The sequence below is a fragment of the Equus przewalskii genome, chromosome 4 (assembly GCF_037783145.1).
Source record: "Equus przewalskii isolate Varuska chromosome 4, EquPr2, whole genome shotgun sequence".
NCBI classification, from domain to species: Eukaryota; Metazoa; Chordata; class Mammalia; order Perissodactyla; family Equidae; genus Equus; species Equus przewalskii.
In genome coordinates, this window is record NC_091834.1 from 31395076 (window position 1) to 31418434 (window position 23359).

Genomic DNA, 23359 nt, shown 5'->3' on the forward strand with positions numbered 1-23359 from the left:
TTGAAACTTAACTCATTACAGATCCCATACTCCAACATCATCGAGAAGAATCAAATATCATTGGATCATCTTTGGACAGTCCTGTTTCAGAAGACTCAAAGGATGTTGAGGATATGGTAAACTGTCATTAGGTAATTCTTAGAAACAGCTAGTTCAAGCAAAGAAGCCACACTGTTAATTACAACATCTCCACAGAAATAGGAGCAACTCCCAAGAGGCTTAATTTACCAATTCCTCTGGCTTTTAAATAGCTACAATGCTTAAGCCACATAACAGCATTGCTGCTATGACTTTTTACCTCCTTTAAATACATCAGCTGAGGTCTAGTCTTACGACACTGTGTAGCTGAGTGCAGTATGGGGTCTTAACTGCATACAGAGATCCCTGTGATTAGTGTTATTTGTCAGCAGGGACTGTCATTCACTTCAGCTACTGAGAAAAGTTTAAAATCACCAAAGCTTAACTACTCTGTTTTAAAAGCAGTAATATTCATCTCTAAAGATCAGACAAGGCTCTCTATCCAGTCTCAAGCAGACCTCTTTATATTTCAGAGAAGTCACATCAACATGGTCTAGAGCTTACCAGTGACCTTCAAAAAGATTAAGTTTGAGACTTGACCAGCCTACAAGTACAGAGGCCTAGGTAGGAGGTGACTGTGTGGTGCTTGTTTTTGGTTTACCCATTGCTGGCAGTGGGAGCGGATTTAGGCTGGGTAAAGAGAGGAAAGCATTAAAAGAGTTAGGAAAATTCACTACAGGTTTTTTTATTATTCTTATTACTTTTAAAGGGAATATGGAGAGTAGTAACAAAACTCACCAGAAGCTAAGCAGAGTTTTCACCCTCTCAGAACCCACTGTCATCAGTTTACAAAGTCAGCACTTTGAAGTAAAATTAAACTAAATGGGAAGGGAAGTAAGGTTGCCTATCCTACACCATGACTGTTTCTTGTATATGTTTTGCTATATAAATTATCCAGGAAACAGTTGAAGGAGGGTATCAGAGTTTGCCGTTCACTTAGTGTATATTAGCTGGTGGGGGTGCATCACAACTTGTCCCTCTCAGGCAATTTTAAAAAACAAAATTTGCTTCTATAACAAAAGGAAACAAATCGAGTCATTCCTCTACTAGAGAAAGTTAAGCCACGACTAGCCTATGGGGGCTTTAATGAATATGACCCCTATAGAAAAGTCACAAAAAAAACCTTGTGTAAATTATTTTATTTATTATTGTAATTAGATCTTCACAATCAAAGTTGTCTTTTCACCATCTGTCTTTTGTTAACGTGAATTTAAATTGTAGTTGTAAGCAAAAGTTGGTTGCCTAGGGAACAATAATTGTATATTCAGTTTAACAGAAATAAAAGAATATTTGTCTTAAAATACAAGATTGTTACATAGCCTTTCGCCATGCAATTACATTATAAAAAATTTTAATTTCAAAAGTGAAAATTACTTGTGCTGTTTGAGCTTTAAGGGTTGAATGTGTAAGTGCAACATCAGCTCCTTAAAGAAAAAGGAAAGTGATTTATGATATGTCTCCCCTGCAAGAGGGAATTTAGATTTACATTTAACATGAAAATCATGTGTCAGACATCCAGATGCAGGAGATTCTTCCGCATACCTTATCCAGCGCTTATTCACAGTCCTAATAAATAGCTTTGAAGAGACCTGGTAAGTACTTCTCCTTGGGAGCCTCACTTTCCCACATCATGGAAGTACAGGTTTGCACATATACATAACATGATGATAGAAAATAAGATATAGTAAATTAGATTTCTGAATTTCGGTTCTAAGTCTCCTTGTCGATACCAGTAGATCTAAAAGAAGAAGAATTAAATAAAAGGTTAAGTAATAGCCACTGGGCCAAGTATTAAAAATTTTAAATACAACTAATTTTTTCCACGGTGACCAATTTCATCTGTATATACTTTTTCCCATAAGTGAGACAGTCTTTATATTAATCTACGTTCTTAAGACTAACGCAGCCAGAATTTAATTCTTATTCTTTATAATTTAAGTGGTACCAACTAAGTTTCTACAGCCAGGATCATACTTAACTCCTGCTTTCTCAGTTAACTCTGTTCTATGTTTAAATCAATAGAGTCCACCAATCATTTGGCAAGCCATCCAAGAGTATATACCTTCTAGATGCAGTTTAAATATATTTGCGTAAAAGGTACAACTCTTTTAGGTACTAGAAGGGGGAACAACTTTTAAATTCATATAACTGATTCAGACCGCCCATACAAAATAGAGCTTGCACATGCATAGATTTGGTTTAAACTAGGTCGTCATTAGTCACTTCTGGCTTTGGGTTGGGAGTAGGAGGAGAGCATCTCTGGTAGCTTTATTCCAAAGGCTCCCAAAGTGGGATGGGCCATTTCTTCCCTCAGGTCCCAGGAGTCTAGCAGAATCAGTGAGTCAGGCGCTTGGAGAGGTCCTCTGGTTTAATTTTAACTCAGATAAGCACATTACTATTATGATTTAAGCCATATGTGAGTCAAAACAATTGCTTTTAAGGGTGTACTATTTTGATGCTGCCTCTCAAGGGAAATGAGACAACAATCAGCTAATGATGAGTGACTGAACACTTGGCAAATACCCAACTGAAGATCTAAACTTTGTTTCTTTACCCTAAAGAAAGGCTTTGTAGTAAAATTGAACATTCTTGTGACAAGGATACAACTGGAGCTTTAGGTTTCCCAGGAGATTTTGGTGTTACTTACTTTCATTTGAGGAGATAAGCACAGAGATTTAAATAGACTAATTTTATAATTATCAGAAATAAATCCAGAGTGCTGTATCTCTTCCCTAAGAGCAGTAATGTCATTTCCCAAAGCCTGTTGGGCCCTGTGTGTAGTCCTTGAAGGAAGATGAATTAATTAAGTTACATCAAATCTTTGGCTACCTAAGTCTTTTAACTATTTTTTTCTTCCATTTTCTTTTTTTTTTTTTTTTAAGCTCTCAAGGGAACAGTTTCCCTTTAGGGGTACAACTTTGGGATTTAGGAGAAAAGATGGAAACTCAGACTTTTTTTTTAAAAAACCTACAATTAACGTTGAAAATTCTGACATCCTTTCGGGGGACGCAAAGTGTAATTAGAGATACCCTTTCGTATAGACCTGGACTAGGAATCTGTCCTAGGCACTGCAGCCGCCTTCAGCCCTCAGGGATACTCAATTGAAATTCTGAAGGTACTCACAAGTATGCAGGCGGTAATACTAATCAAAGAGATGCAGACAGCAAAAAATATATTCAACGGTTTCGGAGGTAGTTGAGGGAAAACAAAAGCACTGATCAGTGTTACCTGTATGAAGAGAAATTACGTCAGGCCTTAGGAGTAATTCCAAGACTTGGTTAGACTGGAGTCTAGGCAATTTAATATTATAAAATGCCTCACAGTGTAAAATGAAATGTACCAGGTTTGCCTTCTGGAATGTTAATGTTAAATAAAATATTGTAAATATGTTCAATTGTGTTATTTCTTTTAGCACTTCCTCCTCCTAACCTTTTCCTCCTTTATGATAGGAGACAAAACATCACAGAGCAACCTTTGGAGGAAAACTAGCTAACCTCAAAATAACCTCTTTGTTAACAAAGATTAGAAAGCATTTAAAACCTCATTCCCAGGATTAATGATTATACTGGGGAAAGTTTTAACCTTTTTGTTATCTTGAATACTCCAATAAAAAAGATAACCAATGGGGCCGGCCCGTTGGCACAGCAGTTAAATGCACATGTTCTGTTTCGGCAGCGCGGCATTCACCAGTTCAGATCCTGGGTGCGGACATGGCACCGCTTGGCAAGCCATGCTGTGGTAGGCGTCCCACATATAAAGTAGAGGAAGATGGGCACGGATGTTAGCTCAGGGCCAGTCTTCCTCAGCAAAAAGAGGAGGATAGGCAGCAGTTAGCTCAGGGCTAATCTTCCTCAAAAAAAAAAGATAACCAAAATTGTTTCTGTTTGACATTACGAAAAATACTGAAAGACAGGTTTCTAATACCCTACAGTTCTGTTTCTACCATGGATATAGCATTATACCCATTCTTTTTATTAAGAAGTCACAGAAACAAACTTCACTAAAATTCTCTTAGATTTAATGAAAATGTCACTCTCAGACTATGGGAAACATAGCTTTGTTTTTATTTTACTGTGATAGCAACTAAGCCTTATTATACAGGATGAAAAATTACTATATGCTGACCAAATAAACTTTTTAAACCAGAAGATAAATGAATGTGCTTTAGGAACAATAAACAAGGTATTAGCCAAAATGGGGGGCAGTGGGTTATGTACAGAAGGGAGTTGCTGGTTGCCACTTAACATGTCACAAATTTACTAGGCAAACAAACATGGCAAACTCAGAAAACCAAGTTATTTGACTTATGCTACTACATTATTCAACTAAGGGGCAAGAGTGCAAATCAATTTAGCTACTCCAATTACTAAGTGTAGTATAAGTGGTAATAAAATAGATTTAACTATGACTGGAATACTTCACATGCTCATGTACTGGCCCCTTTTATGTGTAATTTTGAAGAGTTAATTGAACCACAATACTTTAAGTTTTCAAAACTTTCATTAAGAGCCTGGGTGAGACACAAGATAAAGATACTTACTAGAATCAATAAGGATGTTAAGCTGCCAACGACCAAATTGATGATTCGATCCTGAAAGAGAGAAGAGTTTTTGAGCCATATGATGGATTCGTGGCCCTTTCAGAAAGGTAACAATGCTAGGCATTGGGGTGATTTAGAATGAAGAAACTAAGATCCTGCCCCTTTCTGAGCTTTACACATACATACAACTGCCTGACAAGGCAAAGTGTACTGAGCCACTGGAGTGGAAAAGTACCTTGGGAAGACAGGGACAGCTAGGTGGAGAAAGTTTCTTGAAGGGACAGGACATTTTTACACTAGACTAGACATTTTACACAAGATGGAAAGGACTGAATGGAGAAGGGAGGCTTACAAATAATCCACGTGCTGCTGGGAACAGTATGAGCAGAAGCAAAGGGACAGGAGCACTGGGATGGCCAGTCCAGAGCCTCAGTAAAAAGCATAATGAACCAGACTATAGATGATGTCAAGTGCAATCATGAGTTGGGACCTATCTGTGATACAGCTTAGATGTCCTTGTCTAATGTAATCTAGAAGTAGATGCTACTGCTGGGAAGCCTCATACAGTGCTAAGCTGGAGGGCATCTCAGACCATCTAGTCCAGTGGTTTTCAAACTTCTTTAATAGCAAAAGGCTTCAATATATGAACAAAAGAACAGTCATTTGCTTCTGCAAGGTAAAGGCAACTATCCACAAAATGAAGACAACCCACCATCTAGGAGAAAATATTTGCAAATCATATATCCGACAAGGGGTTAATCTCCAAAATCTATAAAGAACTTACACAACTGAACAACAAAAAAACAAAACCAGGATCAAAAAACGGGCAGAGGATATGAACATTTTTCCAAAGAAGATATACAGATGGCCAATTGGCATATGAAAAGATGTTCAACATCACTAATCTTCAGGGAAATGCAAACCAAAACTACACTAAGATTTCACCTCACACCCGTTAGAATGACTACAATCACTAAGACAAACAAAAAAAAAAAGGTTGGAGAGGATGTGGAGAAAAGGGAACCTTCATACACTGCTGGTGGGAATGCAAACTGGTGCAGCCACTATGGAAAACAGTATGTTGGTTTCTTAAAAAATTAGAAATACCATACGACTCAGCTATTCCACTATTGGGTGTTTATCCAAAGAACCTGAAATGAACAATTCAAAGAGATTTATGCCCTATGTTCAGGGCAACATTATTCACTATATCCAAGATGTGGAAGCAACCCAAGTGCCCACTGACTGATTAGTGGATATATACAATGGAATACTAAGCCATAAAAAAGAAAATCATCCAATTTGCAACAACATGGATGTACCTTGAGGGTATTATGTTAAGCAAAATAAGACAGACAAATACCGTATGATTTCACTTGTACGTGGAATGTGAACTAATACACAAAGAGAACAGTTTAGTGGTTACCAGAGGAGAAGGGGGTTGGAGGGTGGGCAAAAGGGGTGAGGGGCGCATTTATATGGTGACTGACAAATAAGAATGTACAATTGAAATTTCACAATGTTATAAACTATTGTGACCTCAACACCACCAAAAAAGAATCAGAAAGAAGAAAAAACAAAAAAAGAATCATTTAATTGAATGAGGAGCCCTGGGGTCCTACCCATTGAACTTTCTTTTCACGCCCATCTCCACCTCAACCAACTCCACAGAATGGTTTGAAAAACTTCTGATCTAATCCAATCCTAATTTTACAGGTTAAAGTAAATTTAGACCCAGTGAGTATGGTTAAATTATTTGCCTCAAGTCATATAGCAAGTTAGAAGCAACTTTGAAACAAGATTTCCTAAATCAGGGTCACTGGTTAGATACAGTTTCAGCTACAGGGACTAAAAGGTTAAAAGTAATATTTTACATGTATGTAATATTATTAGCAATACATATATTACTTATATATCTATTAGGCTAATAAAAGTTATTTACAGAGCTTTTACAGAATAAGGTCATAAGGGTTTACGACCTGATTAGGAAACACTACTTTTAGACCCACGAGAAGACCAAGCAGTCTTATTTCTGAGAAGTCAAAGCTGAGTAATGGATCAGTAGGCTTAAAGATTGTTTTGGGAACATCTGGCAGAGAACAGCAGGATATGATATGCAAGCAGCCAATAAACAAGAGCTCAGGGATGGGAAGGGCAGAGGAACAAGCACAGAGCAACTCATTTCCAAGTTTCTGCATTTAAAGATAAGAATCCAAGTAGTTAGAGGCAGGCAGGCAGAGGTGGGAGGGAAGAGTGAAGGAAAGCCAAGTATTATATTGAGTGTGCATGATCTCTCCAAGGACAGACCACACTCTCCAGACCAAAGCCATTGCAGTCAAAAGTTATACAGGACAAAGGAAACTGAACTCCTGCCACACCCTTACTAACCTAGGAGGACTCAGAATGGATCTTATCACCACCTCATGTGGGGAAGCCTGCACAGCACAGAGGAGTCTGAAATTAGGATCATTTGTTAGGGAAGAGACCCAGGGCAAATCACTGATCACTATTATTCCCACACTAGACAAATAAACGTGGGTGTGCTTGACATAAAATGTGTATGTAAACAATCTATTAACAGGAGCCCCATTGTTTTTGTGAAACAAAACCTTGTGAAAAAGGTTCAACTAAACTCTTCTGGTCTATTCTGAGAAGTCAAGATATCTGCTCCCATCTCATAAATGTGTGAGCTCCATGGTTTTGCAAGAGTTTGCGAAGGTCTCCATACCTCACAACAGCTCTTACCAATAGAAGCCAATGAAGAGGTTCAGGTGAGAGGTAACCAAGAAGAAAAATCACAAATGTCCAAATAGCACAGCAAGCTGCCAACCAGGGGCCAAGCAGGGGAAGAGGAATACCGGTGAAGGGACAGTAACTATTCCAAGAGCTTTGGCATAAATTCTCTTCTAAAAAAATCCTGGGATGAAATGGTATTATGACTGTTTTACAAGTGGCAAAATCAGAGAAATTGAGAACTTGCTCATGGTCTCAATACCAGTAAGTGATGGAAACAGGATTCAACGCCAACAGAGCAGATTCCATTTATACTCCTCACTGGAAGAGCAACTTAGAATGCTGCTGGTCTAGACAAGATATCAAGCAGCAGACTGCACCTTAGAAAGCCTACTAGCAAAGTACTAGAGAAAAGTGTTTATCTTTCAGAAATGAAGATTTCATCGTAAGTGATCTTTTCAGATTGTTGAACATATCCATGTAAGCCTAACTAGTTCTAATCATTCACGAAAATATACTGAAACTTAAATGAATACTTCCCTGCTTCCCTTCTAGACAGCTCACTGAACAAAATTCCACGTCATTTTCATGAATATCAGTTATCCTACTGTTACAATGCAGTTTCTCTGGGACCCCCAAAGTAGGGGGAAGTATTTGGCACATGGCAGAAGTGTTTCTCGCAGTTTTCTTTCTCTAAGCCAAGGCCTTGGCTTCAAGGCTTCTGCTATCAAAGTAACCATGAATTCAAGCAAAAGAAACGGCAGAGTTAACTTTGGAAGACCTCCCACTTTTAAGCTCTTTCTTCTAAACGCTTGCTACACAAAGGCCCAACGGCAGCAGCCTCACCTGAGAGCCTGTGAGAAATGCAGACTCTTGGGCCTTGCCCCAGGACCTGCTGAATCAGAATCTGCATTTTAACAAGATCCTCAGGTGATCTGTGTGCACATTTCAATTGGAGAAGCACTGCTCTGCAGTTTAGAGTCTAAACTACACCATTTAGAATACTGATAAGTTCAAGTCATAGGCTAGAGACCCTCCCCTGGGCCCTGAGGTTATATTTCAGGGCTTTAGCTGCTCCTTAGCTCCCGTTCTCCAAAGATAAAAGAATAATGGAGCATAATTATACAGCCAGTTAATTAGCATTTCAAAGGCCAGTTTTAGAACTAATATGCTCCAAATCAGAAATGGAGTGCATGAAGAAAAGAGAATACTGCAGTTAAACTTTGCTGTTTATGGAATGAACTGAAACTTAGGTGATTTCCACTTCTATAACTAGTCTCTATTAATTCAGTTATTTAATTTCTCACAGAAACTAGCTCTGGCTCCTCCCCAGTTCTACTGTTAGCCTATTTTCATCTACCAAAACCGCTCTCCCCTCCCAGAGCTTTAAACCTTGTACTGTTTTTATTTTCACTCCCCAAAGAAGCTTGACAGGATCAGAATCAGCCTTGATCCTTCCTGCAGAGAGACTAGGACAGGGAAGCAGGATATCCTTCTCAAAGACAGATACTCAGCAACAGGTTGAGAGACAGGCTTAACTCTTAAAATTGTGCTTGACCTTCCATTTCCACAGTACGTTACGTTTTGCCTACTTCCGGAATGGATCTAAGAGCATGTGCTATAACAGTAAAATCGTAACCCATTTAAGCAACAATAAAAAAAGCAAGGCAAAATTTCTAAAGGAGTTTGGGGAATCGAAAGAAGGAGTAACAGGGTTTACAAGAAAAACTCTGACTAACGAAAACTGTTCTGATTTAAGCTCAAATGTTAGTCCTAGGACTCCTGGCGGCCAAGTGGGAAGTACAACAGGGTTGAAAAGTTCTAATAAAAGTAAGCATGCTGGATCATTAGAAGAGGCAAACTTCTGGGTCTAAGAGAGTCTGCTGCATGGGTCTATGCCAATACAGGGACACAGAAAATGCAGCTATTTCATAAATGGACATTCCTTGTATTGACCCATAAGAAAAGCTACAGGCACAATGTTCCCCAAAGAGTGAGATGTGGAGTGGGCGGTGGGATGGCTGACATGCCACACGCTCAATTTGACTGCTCATCCTTCAGAGCTCAATTCAAACATCACCTCCACTGTACATCCTTTCTGGACACCATCCTCAGGCACCTCTCAGGATATGAAATGTCCCTGTCTCAGGGCTCCCGGACTTTACACTTACCACATCAATATAAAATGTATTGCCCATCTCTTCAATTAGGACCAGCACTTAATTAATGGTGGAACAGAGCCTACCTGTTTCCCTTCCCCAGAACCTGGCACACTGTTGGCACTCTGTGAATCTTGGTTAAATGAGAGAATCATAAACAGAAGGGACCAACAGCATTTTCCTGAGAGGGCCTCTCACCAACAGAGGCTACTCTCATCACTCATCTGGGGCCCGGCTTGTCAGAATCTCAGCTTCTGGTCAGAACAGCATGTGGCCTTGCTGCTCCAGGATGGACAAAACAGCACAACAGAGACTATGGTCCTGCAGCCCAAGAGGTCACGTTTTTGCCAGCCATGGAGGTCCAATACCCTAATGGTGCCTCCCAGGCTTGGCTCCACTGATTCCATGGAAATATCCATAGTAAACCATCTCCAGGGTCCAGGTTTCCCCAGCCTGAGTCTAAACCCAGCTACTCATTTTCTCCTACAGCAGGACCAAGCACTGGTTTCAGAGGCATGACAGCAACCCCTGCTGAGGAATTCATCCTTCAGCAGTGCTGCTCCGCACGCCCAGGGAGAAGCAAAGAAAGACACAGAAAGCTCCTTGCAGAAAAGAAAAACCCTGGATGGACAACGCCAGGAACATTTCCTTCCACACTCTGGAGGGAGAAGGTGAGGACAGAGGTGAGGGTAAGACTGGGAATTCCATTTTCAGTGTTACTTCTAACTTTCTCTGCAGCTCCACGAAGTCCTTCTCCTCAGACAACATTGCAAGCAGCCCTGTACACCCACACCCCTCCCCTGGGACTCTCAGGTCAGTCTTCACCCCTCACTCCTGCAAGTCCTCTGTCAGCCATCCCACCCCCTGAAACCTGTTCCATGTGAGCAAACTGCTTCTTGGACTATGCAGAAAGCTCTTCCTCACCCTGGATTTCTTTGGCTGCCTGTCTCTGAACGTTCTCCCCAAGAAAGCGCATGTCACCCACATACTCATCCGAGGTTCACTAGGCAGGAGGGAATGGGGGCAGGGCATTCCCTGCTCCCCAGGCCAGGCTGAGATGGCAATGTCAGTAATATCCTCTGCAATGGTCTGAAATGTTTGTGTCCCCCCAAAATTCCTATGTTGAAATCCCAGTGCCTAATGCGACAGTATTAGGAGGTGGGGCCTTTGGGAGGTGCTTCGGTCACGACGGTGGAGCCCTCAGGAATGGGATTAGGGCCCTTATAAAAGACGCTCCAGAGAGCTCCCTTGCTTTTGCCATATGAGGACACAAACGGAAATCTGCAACCCAAAAGGCCCTCATCCAACAATGCTGGCATCCTGATCTCGGACTCCCAGCCTCCAGAACCGTGAGAAAGAAATGTCTGCTGCTTCTAAGTCACTCACTCTGTGGTATTTTGTTATAGCAGCCCCAACAGACTAAGACAGCCTCTACTTTTAAAATATATGTCCCTAGCAGTCCCAGGCCAACTTCTCCCCTCCCTCTTCTCAGTTACCTCAATTATTTCAGCACCTGCTTTGCCAAATCCCACTTCCTCCATCCCTCTCCTCTACTGTCCCTGAATCTGGTCTTCACCCACATCCACTGACGAGAGTATCCCCAACGTGTTACACCCGAGGGCTCCCTGCCAATCTCTGACCATGGACTCGGCAGTCTCAGCAATACACGGAAGACTTGCTGCTGGATGTGTTCATCTGCTCTTGATGCACTGACAACCCAGTCTCGAGTCACCCTACACCCTCAACCACTCTACGCTCCGGCGTAAGCTTTGCTGTGAAGCCTTTAAAGTGTCCTAACTGCACCTGCCGGTTTACTCATCCACCTCCTCCTCTACACTGTAAGGTCTGGGAGGCCAAGGGCCATGTCTCCCTTGTGCACTGTCAGATTCTAGGCCTCTGCGCGCAACTGTCTGGCTGAAATCTAGCCCAATGCTGCACTCTCCCAGCTGTGGTGCATCCACACCTGTGGAGGCTGCCACTACCCACCGTGGAGATAACCTTCCTCTGATTGTACCAAGGTGCCGCTGTATCAGTGAGTGGTGGCATTGGCCATTTCCCTCTGCCAAGCAGAGTGCCCAGCATATATCAGATGCTCAAATATTAGCTGAAAGAACAAATTAACTGAGTTTACTACAAATTGGTGTTTTCAGCTAGGCCTTCACTGAATTTCCATGGCCTTTTATTTTGGGTTGACTGTCCCTGTCTCTCTCCAGAAAGCGGTCTGAAGCTCTACCCCAAGTCAGGTTCCCAATCCCACTCTTGAAGGCTGTACAGCAGCAGACATCCTTACAAAAAAAGATGCCAAGAAAAAGAGGAAAATTCCTCCCCCTATTTCCAATCCTTCCAGCCAGAAGAGGACCAGAAGGAAGGCAACTTGTTTCTCTGCCAATCCTGCACCTATTTGCTGGCTCAATTAATTATCTCCATCCTCATCTCTATGTGGAACCTCTCCCTCATGGAGTCCATCTGTGGCCCAAAAATCTCAATTCCCTCCAACATGAGAAGAGCCTTCCATCCATCCTGCTTCCCACTCTGATATTAAGTCTTCATTCTCTACTCTTTTTATATACTGTTAGAAAGAAAATAAAACGGATAAATGAAGAGTGACCAGAGTGGAGATGAGGGGCTATTTTTTAAAAGGAAGTCAAAGAATCTCCTCTGAGGATGTGACACTTGAGCAGGGCCATTTATAAGAAAAAGGAATGAGACACGCAAGGATCTGGGAGAAGGGTACTGCAGATAAGCCAGGGCAGCAAGTGCAAAGGCTCTGAGGCAAGGGTGAGCTTGGGAACTGGATGAACAAAAAGCAGCCCAGGATGACTGAAGCTTAATAAGGAAGGAAGAGGGGAGAACAAGGATTATTTAACACCTTCTTATCTTTCCTCCATATATGCTCCATGAGAAAAGATACACTATCCAGCACATAGCACATTTCCTGGGATGTAGTATGCACGTGATTAACAACTGAATAAAGGAATAAACATATGCACACACCTACAGCCTCCAGAAGAAACTCCACTCCTTAGCACAACTGCCAGGAGCAGAGGATGTGTAAGAAAGGACGCATGAGAAGGCGGGCACAGCCACAATCTGCAACTCGCACACTGTGACCTCTCGAACACACCATGCCCTCCACTGCTACATGTAGATCTGAACAACGTTTCCCTCATTTCTAGCTAGAGAAAAGCAGAGGCAGTTTTAAATGTTTTCTTTATCTCACAGATTCACATTTTGAAGCACCTGTCAGTTGTGAATATTTTTGTATACCCATCCTACTGGATTCTCCTCATAGGTACATGTACTTGAAATATACAATTTTCATTAAAGCACCACTTATGAAAATGAGATCATGGTAAAAATAGAAAACAAACATATTCCACATGTTTAAGGGGCAAGATGATCTCTAGATCAGGTCCCCAGAGGAACTGTCCAATCTGTACGTACTCTGACCTCTGGAGCGGGAGGCACAGTGCAAGGACTGTGCAGTGAGGAGTCTGACAGATCTGACTTATACTTATTCTCCTGCCATCTGCCTGCCTGTGACTTTGGGTAAGTCCCTTAATTTTTTTTTTTTTTTTTTTTTTTTGAGGAAGATTAGCCCTGAGCCAACTACTGCCAGTCCTCCTCCTTCCGCTGAGAAAGCCCGGCCCCGAGCCAACATCTGTGCCCATCCTCCTCCACCTCATATGTGGGACGCCCACCACAGCATGGCTTGTCAAGCGGTGCCATGTCCGCACCCGGGATGCGAACCGGCAAACCTCAGGCCGCCAAGAAGCGGAACATGCGAACCTAACCACTGCGCCACCGGGCCAGCCCCTAGTCCCTTAACTTTTAAGCCTAAGTTTCCATATTTGTACAATGGTGGAACATGAAGGGTTGCTGCAAGGATTTGGAGATAATGCACATAAAGCCCCAGAACAGAGTGACATTTAGTAGAGGGTCAGTAAATGGTTGCTAATGTGGTATTAGTATTATCTCTGCTACATCTAATGGGGCATCTTACCAATGAGAGATAGGGCTACTCAGAGCTGAGGGGGAGTGGGCCCCATACCCTGGCCCCAATTTGAAATGCATTCCATCACTCCCATAGGGACACTCAGGTTTGTGAATGCACATGTCCCTACAGCAGCTCAGAAAATATGGTCATATACCAATATATGACCTATAGACTGACCCAAAGAAAGAAAATGACTCAATTCAGTAGACCCAGACAATTCCCACAGACCTGCAAAAAACGATGTCTATGAGAGGCTTCTTTCTGAGAAGCCAGCCTCAGTTTAAGTTTTTTACACAATATCATGTTATCTGTTTACAACTGGCCTCTGGGTTGAAGCTCAGCAAGGAAAAGAGAAAGTGATGACTTTAATTGCACGAGAGCCTGAAGCACCACCTTTTGTTTTGGTGTCCAGTGTTCCGGGTTTCTGAACACCAGCCCCCACCTTCTACTGTCAGTTCAAGATGTCCCTGCAGCTTACTTTTTGGTGATGCTAATTCTCACTTCACTTGAAACTTAATATACATAAAATCAAGAACTAGGTAAGACATTGTGCCTAGTGCTAGAAAAGCTGGAGAAAGGAGGCAAGGAGCTTATACTCCACTGGGGAACCAAGATCTATACAAATCCCTCACAGCACAAGAAGTAAGCGCCAGGGGGCATCTCTGACCGCCAGGCTCCTAGGAGGGAGGCAGGCTGGGTGGTAAGGAAGGTTCTAAAGCAGAGAATTAGACTGCGCAGGGTTCAGATATTTGGAGGAGGGGGCACTACAGAAGGGAGAACATTTCCCAAGAGCAAGGAGGCAGCTGAAGGAAAGGGGTCCACGGAGGGGTGCCGGCCTGGATGGGGCTTCCACGGAACATGAGTGAGACCGGGGATGTCACCCTCCCTAGCACCAGCACCCTCTGAGGAGCTTTCTAAACATACAAATGCCTGAGCCCAACCCGCAGTGATCCCCAGTCCTCTGGTCTGGGGAGGGGGAGAGAAAACTTATTATAGGAGAAGAGAAAAAGTCATGGCATCCATCCTCCTGAACTGTTTCTCCAGCACAGAAACCAGCAACTAAAAGTGGTTTGGCAGGCTGGAGGAGAGGCAAGAGGACGACTGACCCAGTCCCTTGGACGACTAGCTCTCCTTTGAGTGAGATAGGAGTTGTTCCCAGAGGATCACCCAGAAGCTCTGTCAAGAGAAACAGCTGGAAGCCCAGACTCCTCAAAGGACAGCCTTTGGGGCTTCAGGCAGGGGAAGGGGCAGCAGGCAGACACAACAATCTTAAGCATAGTTTTGTTCTTAATTAAGCAGCAACCCCATCAACACACCCCCCCAAAAAGGCAAGAAGTAGCACTCTAATCTTACACTATTATTTGCAGTAGCCAAATGCTCTAAGTTTGAACTGTTCGATTTGGACTACAGGTCACAAAAGACCTTTTTCACTGTTTTTGTTTCCTCTTTTTTACAGGGAAAGGAGGGGAGGATGCAAGAAAAATGCTTTAGTACGCAGACCTTTTGCCTTTGAAACCAAAGATCTGAGCCTCAGGGCTCACTAATTAGCCCCCCTACACAGAGGTCCCCCCCATCTTATCTGCTAAGTTCAGTGTAAGCGCCTTCCCCCAGAGTCACTCACTTTTCTTATATTACATGCAAATAACAATAAAGGGACAAGAACTGTCACTACCCTTCTTAAAGGATGAATCGCTTATTTTGTGATCAGTGAAAAGCAGTAGAATAGGCTGGTCTAGAAACCAGCAGACACTACATTCCAACAAAGTGTAGGGCTCCTCCCTTTCCTGTTTGCACTAGCTCTGGGATATGGTTTGCTCTCTTCCCCAGAAAGAAGGAGAGAACCATCCTCTCCTTCCCCTGCTAGGTTCACCAATCCACTGTATGAAACAGATTTCCAATGATTCAGCAGCCAGCTGGCAAATGAAGAAATCAAGACTGACCCACAAGCCCCGAGGGTAAGTTAGTGCCCTTCCATTAAGGAGAGAAAAACACAGCCCCAAATGTGTGTCATCCACACTGGGGTGGGGAAATCTCCAGTTTTTAGTTCACACTAGGGGAGGGAAGGGAGGAGGAGGAGATGGGGAATCCTAAAGCAACATTTCCCAGAGGGCGTTCTGTAGAAACTCCTCTGGCATGCTCCTGGTGGGATGAGGGGAGAACTGAGTAAGGCCTTATGCCAGTGCTAAAAGGCTGCACCACCCAAATAGCACAGGAAGTACTACTTACCCGCCCTCTGCAACTAGAGTCACAATGAAAACTAGCATATCAAAGGTTCTGAGAAGTCCCACAGTAAAGAAAAATCTTTCACGAACATGACTATAGAACCACCATAACCAATAATCCACTTGCTTTTTAGAACCGCGCTGTCCAATGTGGTAGTACTAGCTACATGTGGTTACCAAGCACCCGAAATGTGGCTAGTCCAAAATGAGGTGGGCTCTAAGTGAAAAATACACACTAGATTTCAAAGGCTTAGTACAAAAAAAACAATGTAAAAATATCTCCACCTTTTATATTGATTATATATTGAAATGATAGTATTTTTGATGTATGGAATTAAATAAAACACATTACTAAAATTAATTCCATCTGTTTATACCTTTTTAACATGGCTACTAGGACATTTAAAATCATATATGTGGCTCACGTGCTATTTCTATTTGATAGCACTCCGTTAGAAAACTCCAAGCTATAGCACAGATATATTGTATTATCGTGGAATTTGTGCCACATTTGTTTTTCGCCTAAAAGATATGTGCCACATCCCAGAACTTGGGAATGGATAAAAACAGATGGAAAAGGCATCTGGACATTCTGACCAGGATTCATAAGACAGCCCTCCTAGCAATACGTAATTCCAAAGGTATCAAGGAATAAAGGAGAGAGGTGTCAAGATGGCAGCATAGGCAGACTATGAACTCACCTCCTCCCATGGGCACAACCAATTTACAACTACTCTGGGAACAACTACCCCTGAGAGAGCACTGAAAACTAGATAAAAAGAAGCCCCCAACAAGAGACAGTCCTGACAGGTGGAAGAGACGGAAATTCCTTTCTGGAGAGAAAAAGCCACCTTTGGGAGCCGCCGTGCTTCATGGCCAACCAGCAGCAATCCTAAGGTATGCAGCCATCCCTGGAGGAGGCTGGGATCTGAGGGGGGGAATGTTACCACTATAGGCATCCTTTGGACTCAGCACAACTAAGACAAGTCTCATAATACCTGACTTTGCTGGCTACTAACAACAGGGAATACCCCTAGAAAAGCTATCAGACATAAGGGGGAAAAAAGCCAGCTCTTAAAGGGCCCACACACAAATTCACTAGTTTCAGAAAGCATCCTAAAAGCACCAGAAAGGTACACAGTCCTTTGGTGAAAAGAGACTCACCTGATAGGCTCTGGGTGCATCTCGGTGAGAGGTGAGACCTCTCCAGAGACTAAGACATTGGCAGTAGCCATTATTGAGACCTAGTATAGGCATGCAGACACAGACACTGGCAGATGCCACTGGAGTTCTTCCCCTGGCCCGTTAGTCCAGGGTCTGCCCCACCCACTAGAGCACCAATTTAATCCAAGTCAGCCAGAGCAGGCAGCCTGCCCTAGGGCCTGGACCCACCCAACAGTAAGCCCTTGGGCAACTGGTAGGCCTGAATAGGCGGGATGCCTGGATCCTCTGCATCCAGGTGAGTAGGTCTGCCTCTGCTGGGCAGGGTGTGTGTGAGGAGCCAGTGGAGTGTGTGGGGGCCTTTGCAGTGGGGCAACTGGGTCCACTTCAGGGGGTCGGACACGCACATGGGGCAGGACTGTGTTGACGGTGTGTGTGGTCCTGTGTGTGTTGGGACTTGTCAGCTGCAGAAGACTTGTGCTTCTCAAACAGCCACACAGGGGATTGGCCCCACCTTCCAAAGCCTGAAACAACTCGGTGCTCCCATGCCTGGTGCCAGCCCCACTCAGCTGCAATCCTGAGAGCTGAAAACAGCCTTGCAGGCCAGAGGCCTACAGCAATTGTAAGCCCCTGAGCCTAGCAACCAGCCATGCTGGGGGCCAACTCACTTAACAGAAAAACTGCAAGAGAACGTGCTATTAGACCTTGCAGCCAACTGTGCTGGGGCTCTCCATGCCCGATAAGTGACTGAAGGGACCACAGAAGCCACATGCCGCTGAGCATTACAACCAGCTGGCCAGGGGGACAGCCTAGCCTCCCTGGGCACCCGCAGCAAAAGCAACCCTGCCACGACAGAAGGACATATGTAGCCCACCCAGGGGTCACTCCTGGAACATCTGGAAATGGTGATGAGAGGGAAGCACACGGCCGGGCCTCATAAGGCATCTCTTACATAAGGCCACCTCTCCCAGATCAGGAGACATAGGTGACCCACCTAATACACAGATATAAGCACAGAGACAGAGGCAAAATGAGGGGCAAAGGAATCCATTCCAAGTAAGGGGACAGGACAAAACCCCCAGAAAGAACTAAATGAAACAGAAATAAACAATCTACCTGACGAAGAGTTCAAACAAGGAATAAGGGATACATTTCTTACAAAAAATGAACATCTTTCCTTTTTTGTCTATTACCTCTCAGATATTTACATAACACCAGAGGACTGTTTCACTTTTGCCTTTCACACCATGGCTCTACCTATAAAGTTATTCCTAAACATCATGGTAAAGACTGAATAAATTTGGAGTTTGGTAACTGAAATCGGTATGTGCAATCAGTACAAGTGAAGACAGAAATTCCTTCGGGGAGTGCCCACGAGGGAGCTGCTATTACAGATTCCAGTATCTTTCACTCATTCCACAACTTTGGGCAAAGCACTTCACCTATTTCCTGTGAAAGGGCAATAGCATGTGAATGTCTACAGTCCTTTTAGAAGTATGTGGCACCAAGTACTCATTATCCTAGTCAACTCACGGAAAGGAGTTGGTGAAACATGGTCAGATGAGTAGTTGTGTGACTGAACAAGTAGCCTGCTTTGTGGTTCAGCTTCCTTCGTTGTAAAATAGTTATAACAACGTCCATTTTATAAAGGAATTCAGTGACGGAACAAGAGAAAGCTGAATGCCTACCTAGAACGTTGCCTGGCACTAAGGAAACACAGCTTCCCTCCAGAAGTTTCTCTGCTCTGTGGGCTTCAATCATCTTTGCCTTAAATTTAAAGACTGGACCTAAAGCTCTGGTCCTTTCCAGATTTAAAATTGAGAGGCTATATATGGTCAGTTGTTATAAGGCAAATAAGATTATTAAAAGCTCAGACGACCTGTCAGACTATGACAAGAAGTGGGTTTTCCCCATTCCGGATTTTTCTCCTCAGAAGTGATAGTTCATTGACATTATTTTCCACTGTAAAGTGGCTGTTGTGTCCAGTTTCCTGGCATCTAAAGAGAGCAGGCTGGGAACACCTGCACACAGGGGCCAGTGAAGGGTTTCTCAGGCTCCCCAGGAACCCGCCCTGCTCTGGCAGTGACTGTCCTCCGTGGGAATGGCTCCACTGTAATCTGTCCCATCCTTTCATGACTGAGGCCCCATTCCTGTGTCTTGCTTACTTCAGGCCCTCAAACAAAATCATTTGCTGTCAGCAACAACAGATGACCATCCTTCTTCAGACCCAGCATCTCAATTTATAAGAAACATGTTTTCTCCCATCCTCAGACCAGAGGTCTCTCTCCTTTCTGTATAATTTCTCTACGTCCAATCACTAAAGGGAGCAATTTTGAGAGACCTGCAATTATATATTATTCTTAATGTTTTCTCTGAGTAGCTGAATCTACTTTACAATGCCTAAAGTTGCCTCAGTGATGCTGGGGCTATATATTCGTGGTCTAAATAAGTGTGCAATAAACACAGACACATTTGGAATAGTAAAGTTTTTGGATGGGTTTCAAATGGATCATATGCAATAGGAAACGTAAGCCATTGACTATTTAAGCCCAAGTCAGTCAGAAAACATCAATATTTCCAAGCGTCTATATAAATCAAGTCCATTCCAAGTCATCTACCTCAGTTAAAGGAGGGTTAAAGGAGGTCAGAAGTCTGGATCACCCAGAACCCCAATCTGTGTGCTAGGCACGTTGGGGAGATGCTAAACCTCTTATCTCCTGGGACAGCTGGGCCGCCAGATGCCTTGGGTCCAACCCCTTCAAGCAGCAAGCTGCCTCCACTCTCCAGGCCCAGCATCCTCTTCTAGTCAAACCCCAATTTACAGGCGTTCATATCCGAAAGCCCAAGGCTACCAGAGGCTGAATGGAGCAGCCATCCTCTAAAGTCTTCCCCAAGCTGCCCAAATAAACATGACCAGTTTCTCCTCTGTCCCCCAGCATGCCTTCTCCACACCCGTCACAGCACAGAGAGCACATAACACCAAATCACAGTTGTTTACATAATCCCCTCACTCCAACTAGGCTCCGTGGATCCCCAGGACCTTACCCATAACGCTCAACGAGGTTAGCAGAAATAGGATCATCTACTGGACTAGAGCCATGCTTCTCAAACCAAGCACACTGGGGGCTGGGATTATGCAAAACCACAAGATAAATAAGGTGCACCTTCCTAGAGATCAAGCTTAAAACATTTTCTTAGTAAGACACTTGGCGAAGAGAAAGCACAATCCACACGGAGTTTCAAAAATAAAGTAACAGCCTTGTAGCTGCTGGCAGCTTCCAAATTCAAGGCCCCACCCGAGACCGCCAGGTGTGCCAGTCCCCAGTCCTTTCTGCTAGAGGCTCCCGTCAAAGCTGAGAAAGCCAGGAAACTCTGGCCTCCACTCGTGCTCTCCTTTTTGAGAGGCTGAAAGCACTTTGTCAGGGGTCAAAGATTACCAATGCTACTTTCTAGGTGGGAAAAACAAACAGGCTAATCTTGCGAAAACGACTCAGAAAGTTAATGCTAACGATAGGAAAACAGCTGTCTCCAATTACTGGCCCAGGACATCACATGATTAAGCTTGTAAGAAGACATTATACTTTTTAAAGCCTAAAATAACGTACTCTAGTTTGTTTGGGTCCAGACACCCTTTGATCACTTCCTGGAATGGAGTGCCACCAAACAAAACCCTCATTTCACGCCTTTCCTCTTCTTTGCTTGGCAGCCTCAGCAGTAAACCCTCAAGGGCTCTAGATAAACAGAAATCAGAAGCACCCCTCTGTCTCTCGGGAAAGCCTTAGGGGCACATCTGAAGCCTCCCGAAGGTCAGCACTCCAGCTGGATGTGCAAACATCCCGGCCACCGGCCCCTCCGGAGAGCGGCTTCCGCACTCCCCTGAAGGGCCCCCAACAGCACAGAACTTTCTGAACTTTTCCACCCTGTCCCAAAGGAGATGAGTGGCAGGGCAAACATCTTGAGAAGGAAGTGGGGTTGAAGAACCAAATCTTTCTTCCTACAAGTGCCTTCAGGGGTCGCAGAAGGACCAAGCCAAGACTCTGGGCTGAAGGGCTGACAGGCTCACTCACACCCAGGCCTGGAGTCCCGGCCCGCACTCACCTTGGCAGACGTCTCTCCGAACAGAGGTCTGTTGTCCAGGCCACTGGTGCCGTAGGTCCTGGTAGAAAAGTCCTCCATTTTGGGGTTTCTTCAGTCTCCTCAAGCCTCTCAAAACAGAATCAGCATCACGTGCCGAAGTCTCAGGTCCACGTTTCCCAACGCCGCCTAGTCACCGCGCACTCATAGCCGAAGCCCCGGTGGGTCCGGGAAGTCCTGGCGGCGGCGGTGGCTGGGCGCTCAGAGCCGGAGCACGCGGCCGCTCCGCCCGAGCCCCGCTCTCCTCCCCATGAGGAGCAGCTGCCGCAGGAAGTGAAAGGAAACAAACACGGCGTGGCCGACTGACCGCGGGCCGCCCCGCCCCGCAGTGCCCACTTCCCCAATCTCAGCGCAGTGCCCCGCGTGGCTCGCGGCCGCACGGCGCGGCAGCTCGCAGACTGGGTCGGCTTCCCCTCGCCCCCGGGCTCCACACGAGTCCCATCCCCACCTCCACCCCCGTTTCTTTACACAGTAATTTCCCGTGCTTTCTAAATTTGCTGCGGTGAGCACGCATACCTTCAAGGAGGAGAAAAGTTTTCTTGGAAGAATTCATTACAAGCCCCTCTCCAAGCCCTCTGCACCTCTCCATCTTCCCCCACCCCCAATTCCCGAGCGGCGGGAGAAGTGAAGTTGCCTAAGTAGAGCCGAGCGCTCCGCGGACCCCTCCCGCAGCGCTGCGGGTTCAGGTGGCAGCCGAGGCGGCGCCAAGCAACTTGGTTCCCCTCTCATTTGTTGCATCTGCCCGCGGGCCCGCGTGCTTTCCGCAGCTCTCCTCGCTCTCTCTGCGGGAGCCGCGGCTAGAGCAGCAGCCTGGACAGAACCAGGTGAAGAGAGTCCCGCCTCGGCCCTGCACAGATTGGCCACCCTCCCGGGAAACGCCCCGCGCCGGCCCCGCGCCCGCAGGCCAAACCTCCGCGTCCCCGGCCGCCCGCACGCTGGGAAGTCCTGGCCGCGCGGGGTATCGCGGGTCTCGGGTTTACACCCGCGCCGGGATTCGGTGCTGAGGCTTCGGGGCGCGGGCGAGACGCGTGGCGAAGAAAGAAACCTTTCTGGCCGGCGGAGAGCGGGCGCGTCGGCCGGGCGCCGCGCTGCGGGTCCTCTCTTGGCCCCCCAGGCGGGATCCGCGGCCGCTGTCGCAAACCGACTCGGCCCGCCCAGGCCACGTCACGGCCGGGGCCGCCAATCCCGCGAGCCAAGGCTCCGCATTGGCTGCAGAGCTTTATTTCTAGAGGTGGCAGTTTATTCCCCTTGGGGCGGCCAGTCTCGCCGACTGCATGTTTCTCGGCGTCTTAGTTATTAGCGTCTGCGCGATCCACGTGGGCAAAGAATATTTCTGAAGATAGCTTTGCACTTGGCTGAAAGCATCTTAAAAACAACCAGCCGGCTTTAACCGCTTCAGTCTTTGCACGACTAGGACGGAACGGGGGGGTCGTTAATAAATTTGGTTTAGAGTTGTTTGTATATTTGTCTAGTTTTACTCTGTGATAAACCTATGTCGTTTACAGAAACAGTCGGGAGATAGTACGTGCTAGGTACTTCTTTGACTTGTCCACTCATCCTGGTAGAGATGGTGCTAAGCATGTTTGCAGCCACCAGAAGGCTTCCTGTGTCAACCTCTTCTCCGGGTTTTAGAGCACAGAGAACTGGAGGTGGAAAGGCCTCATAGGCAGTGTCTGTGTGCTTGGAAAGCCTATGTTGGAACGTTGTAACCTTGTAACACTTCAAGTCCAAGCAGTCATTCCAGGCGGTCCCTCAACAATTTAGGAAAAGGATGGACTAAGAATCACATAGGTATCGATTTGGAATTTGCAACACTGAGTAGGATCAGGTACGATACATATCTGATCTACCAGTCATGTATTTTATAAATGATCTTCTCTTTGTTATAATAGGAATGCTACACAGTCCAGCACCCAGTTCTATTAGAAGGTTGACTGGCCCAACAGATAACTGTATTCACTCACGTTCAGCCACATTCATTCAGCTTTTGAGAACCTGCTATGTACCAGGCAACTGCCAGACAGGGTAATACAGTAATCAGGGGACCGCCAAGGTCATAGTGTTGAGGCTGGAGCAGAAAACAGAGACATGTGACTACAATCTAGAGAAAGGAGCAGGTACAGTAGCTAAGAGCACAAGATTTGAAGTTGATCATATCTGCCCTCAACCCCAGATGCCACCATCTACAAGTGGTGTGATCTTGGGCAAGTTATCTAGCCTCTCTTGAGCTCCTTCCTATGTAAATGGAACTAGAATATCTAACTTCAATCAGTTTTTTAAAAAAAAAATATTTAATAGAGAATATATGTCATCTGGCAAATAAATATCCAAATGG

The 23359-nt window shown here is 44.9% G+C and overlaps 2 protein-coding genes across 12 annotated transcripts in view; one reads left to right on the plus strand and one right to left on the minus strand.

Moving 5' to 3' along the window:
• The window catches only part of DMTF1 (cyclin D binding myb like transcription factor 1), a 45136-nt gene extending 43757 nt beyond the window's left edge, over nucleotides 1-1379 (plus strand). For all 9 annotated transcript variants that reach the window (XM_070617328.1, XM_070617334.1, XM_008544021.2 and 6 more), the window contains one exon: nucleotides 22-1379. In XM_070617328.1, the coding sequence (XP_070473429.1) occupies nucleotides 22-131 (110 nt within the window). In that variant the 3' untranslated portion in view covers nucleotides 132-1379. The remainder of the gene's footprint in view (nucleotides 1-21) is intronic.
• Nucleotides 1201-22218, minus strand: TMEM243 (transmembrane protein 243). Of its 3 annotated transcripts, none has more exons than XM_008544018.2 (5): nucleotides 21935-22218; nucleotides 20989-21285; nucleotides 4619-4669; nucleotides 3202-3306; nucleotides 1201-1816 (listed from the first exon to the last, which is right to left on the minus strand). In XM_008544018.2, exons 2-5 carry the CDS (start codon nucleotides 21064-21066, stop codon nucleotides 1694-1696), a joined length of 357 nt encoding a protein of 118 aa, XP_008542240.1. In that variant the 5' UTR covers nucleotides 21067-21285; nucleotides 21935-22218; the 3' UTR covers nucleotides 1201-1693. The 3 variants fall into 3 exon arrangements, with proteins under 3 accessions (XP_008542240.1, XP_070473436.1, XP_008542239.1); XM_070617335.1 differs by having other exon boundaries at nucleotides 21541-22181; XM_008544017.2 differs by having other exon boundaries at nucleotides 20989-22192.
• Nucleotides 22219-23359: the final 1141 nt, after the last annotated feature.

Excerpts from the sequence above, each read along its gene's own strand:
- TMEM243 (XM_008544018.2), bottom strand. The coding sequence starts at position 21,066 with ATGGAGGACTTTTCTACCAGGACCTACGGCACCAGTGGCCTGGACAAC. Across the intron at positions 3,307-4,618 it reads TAACATCCTTATTGATTCTA|GTAACACTGATCAGTGCTTT; the intron begins GTAAGTATCTTT and ends CTCTTCATACAG. Across the intron at positions 1,817-3,201 it reads GTATTACCGCCTGCATACTT|ATCTACTGGTATCGACAAGG; the intron begins GTGAGTACCTTC and ends TTCTTCTTTTAG.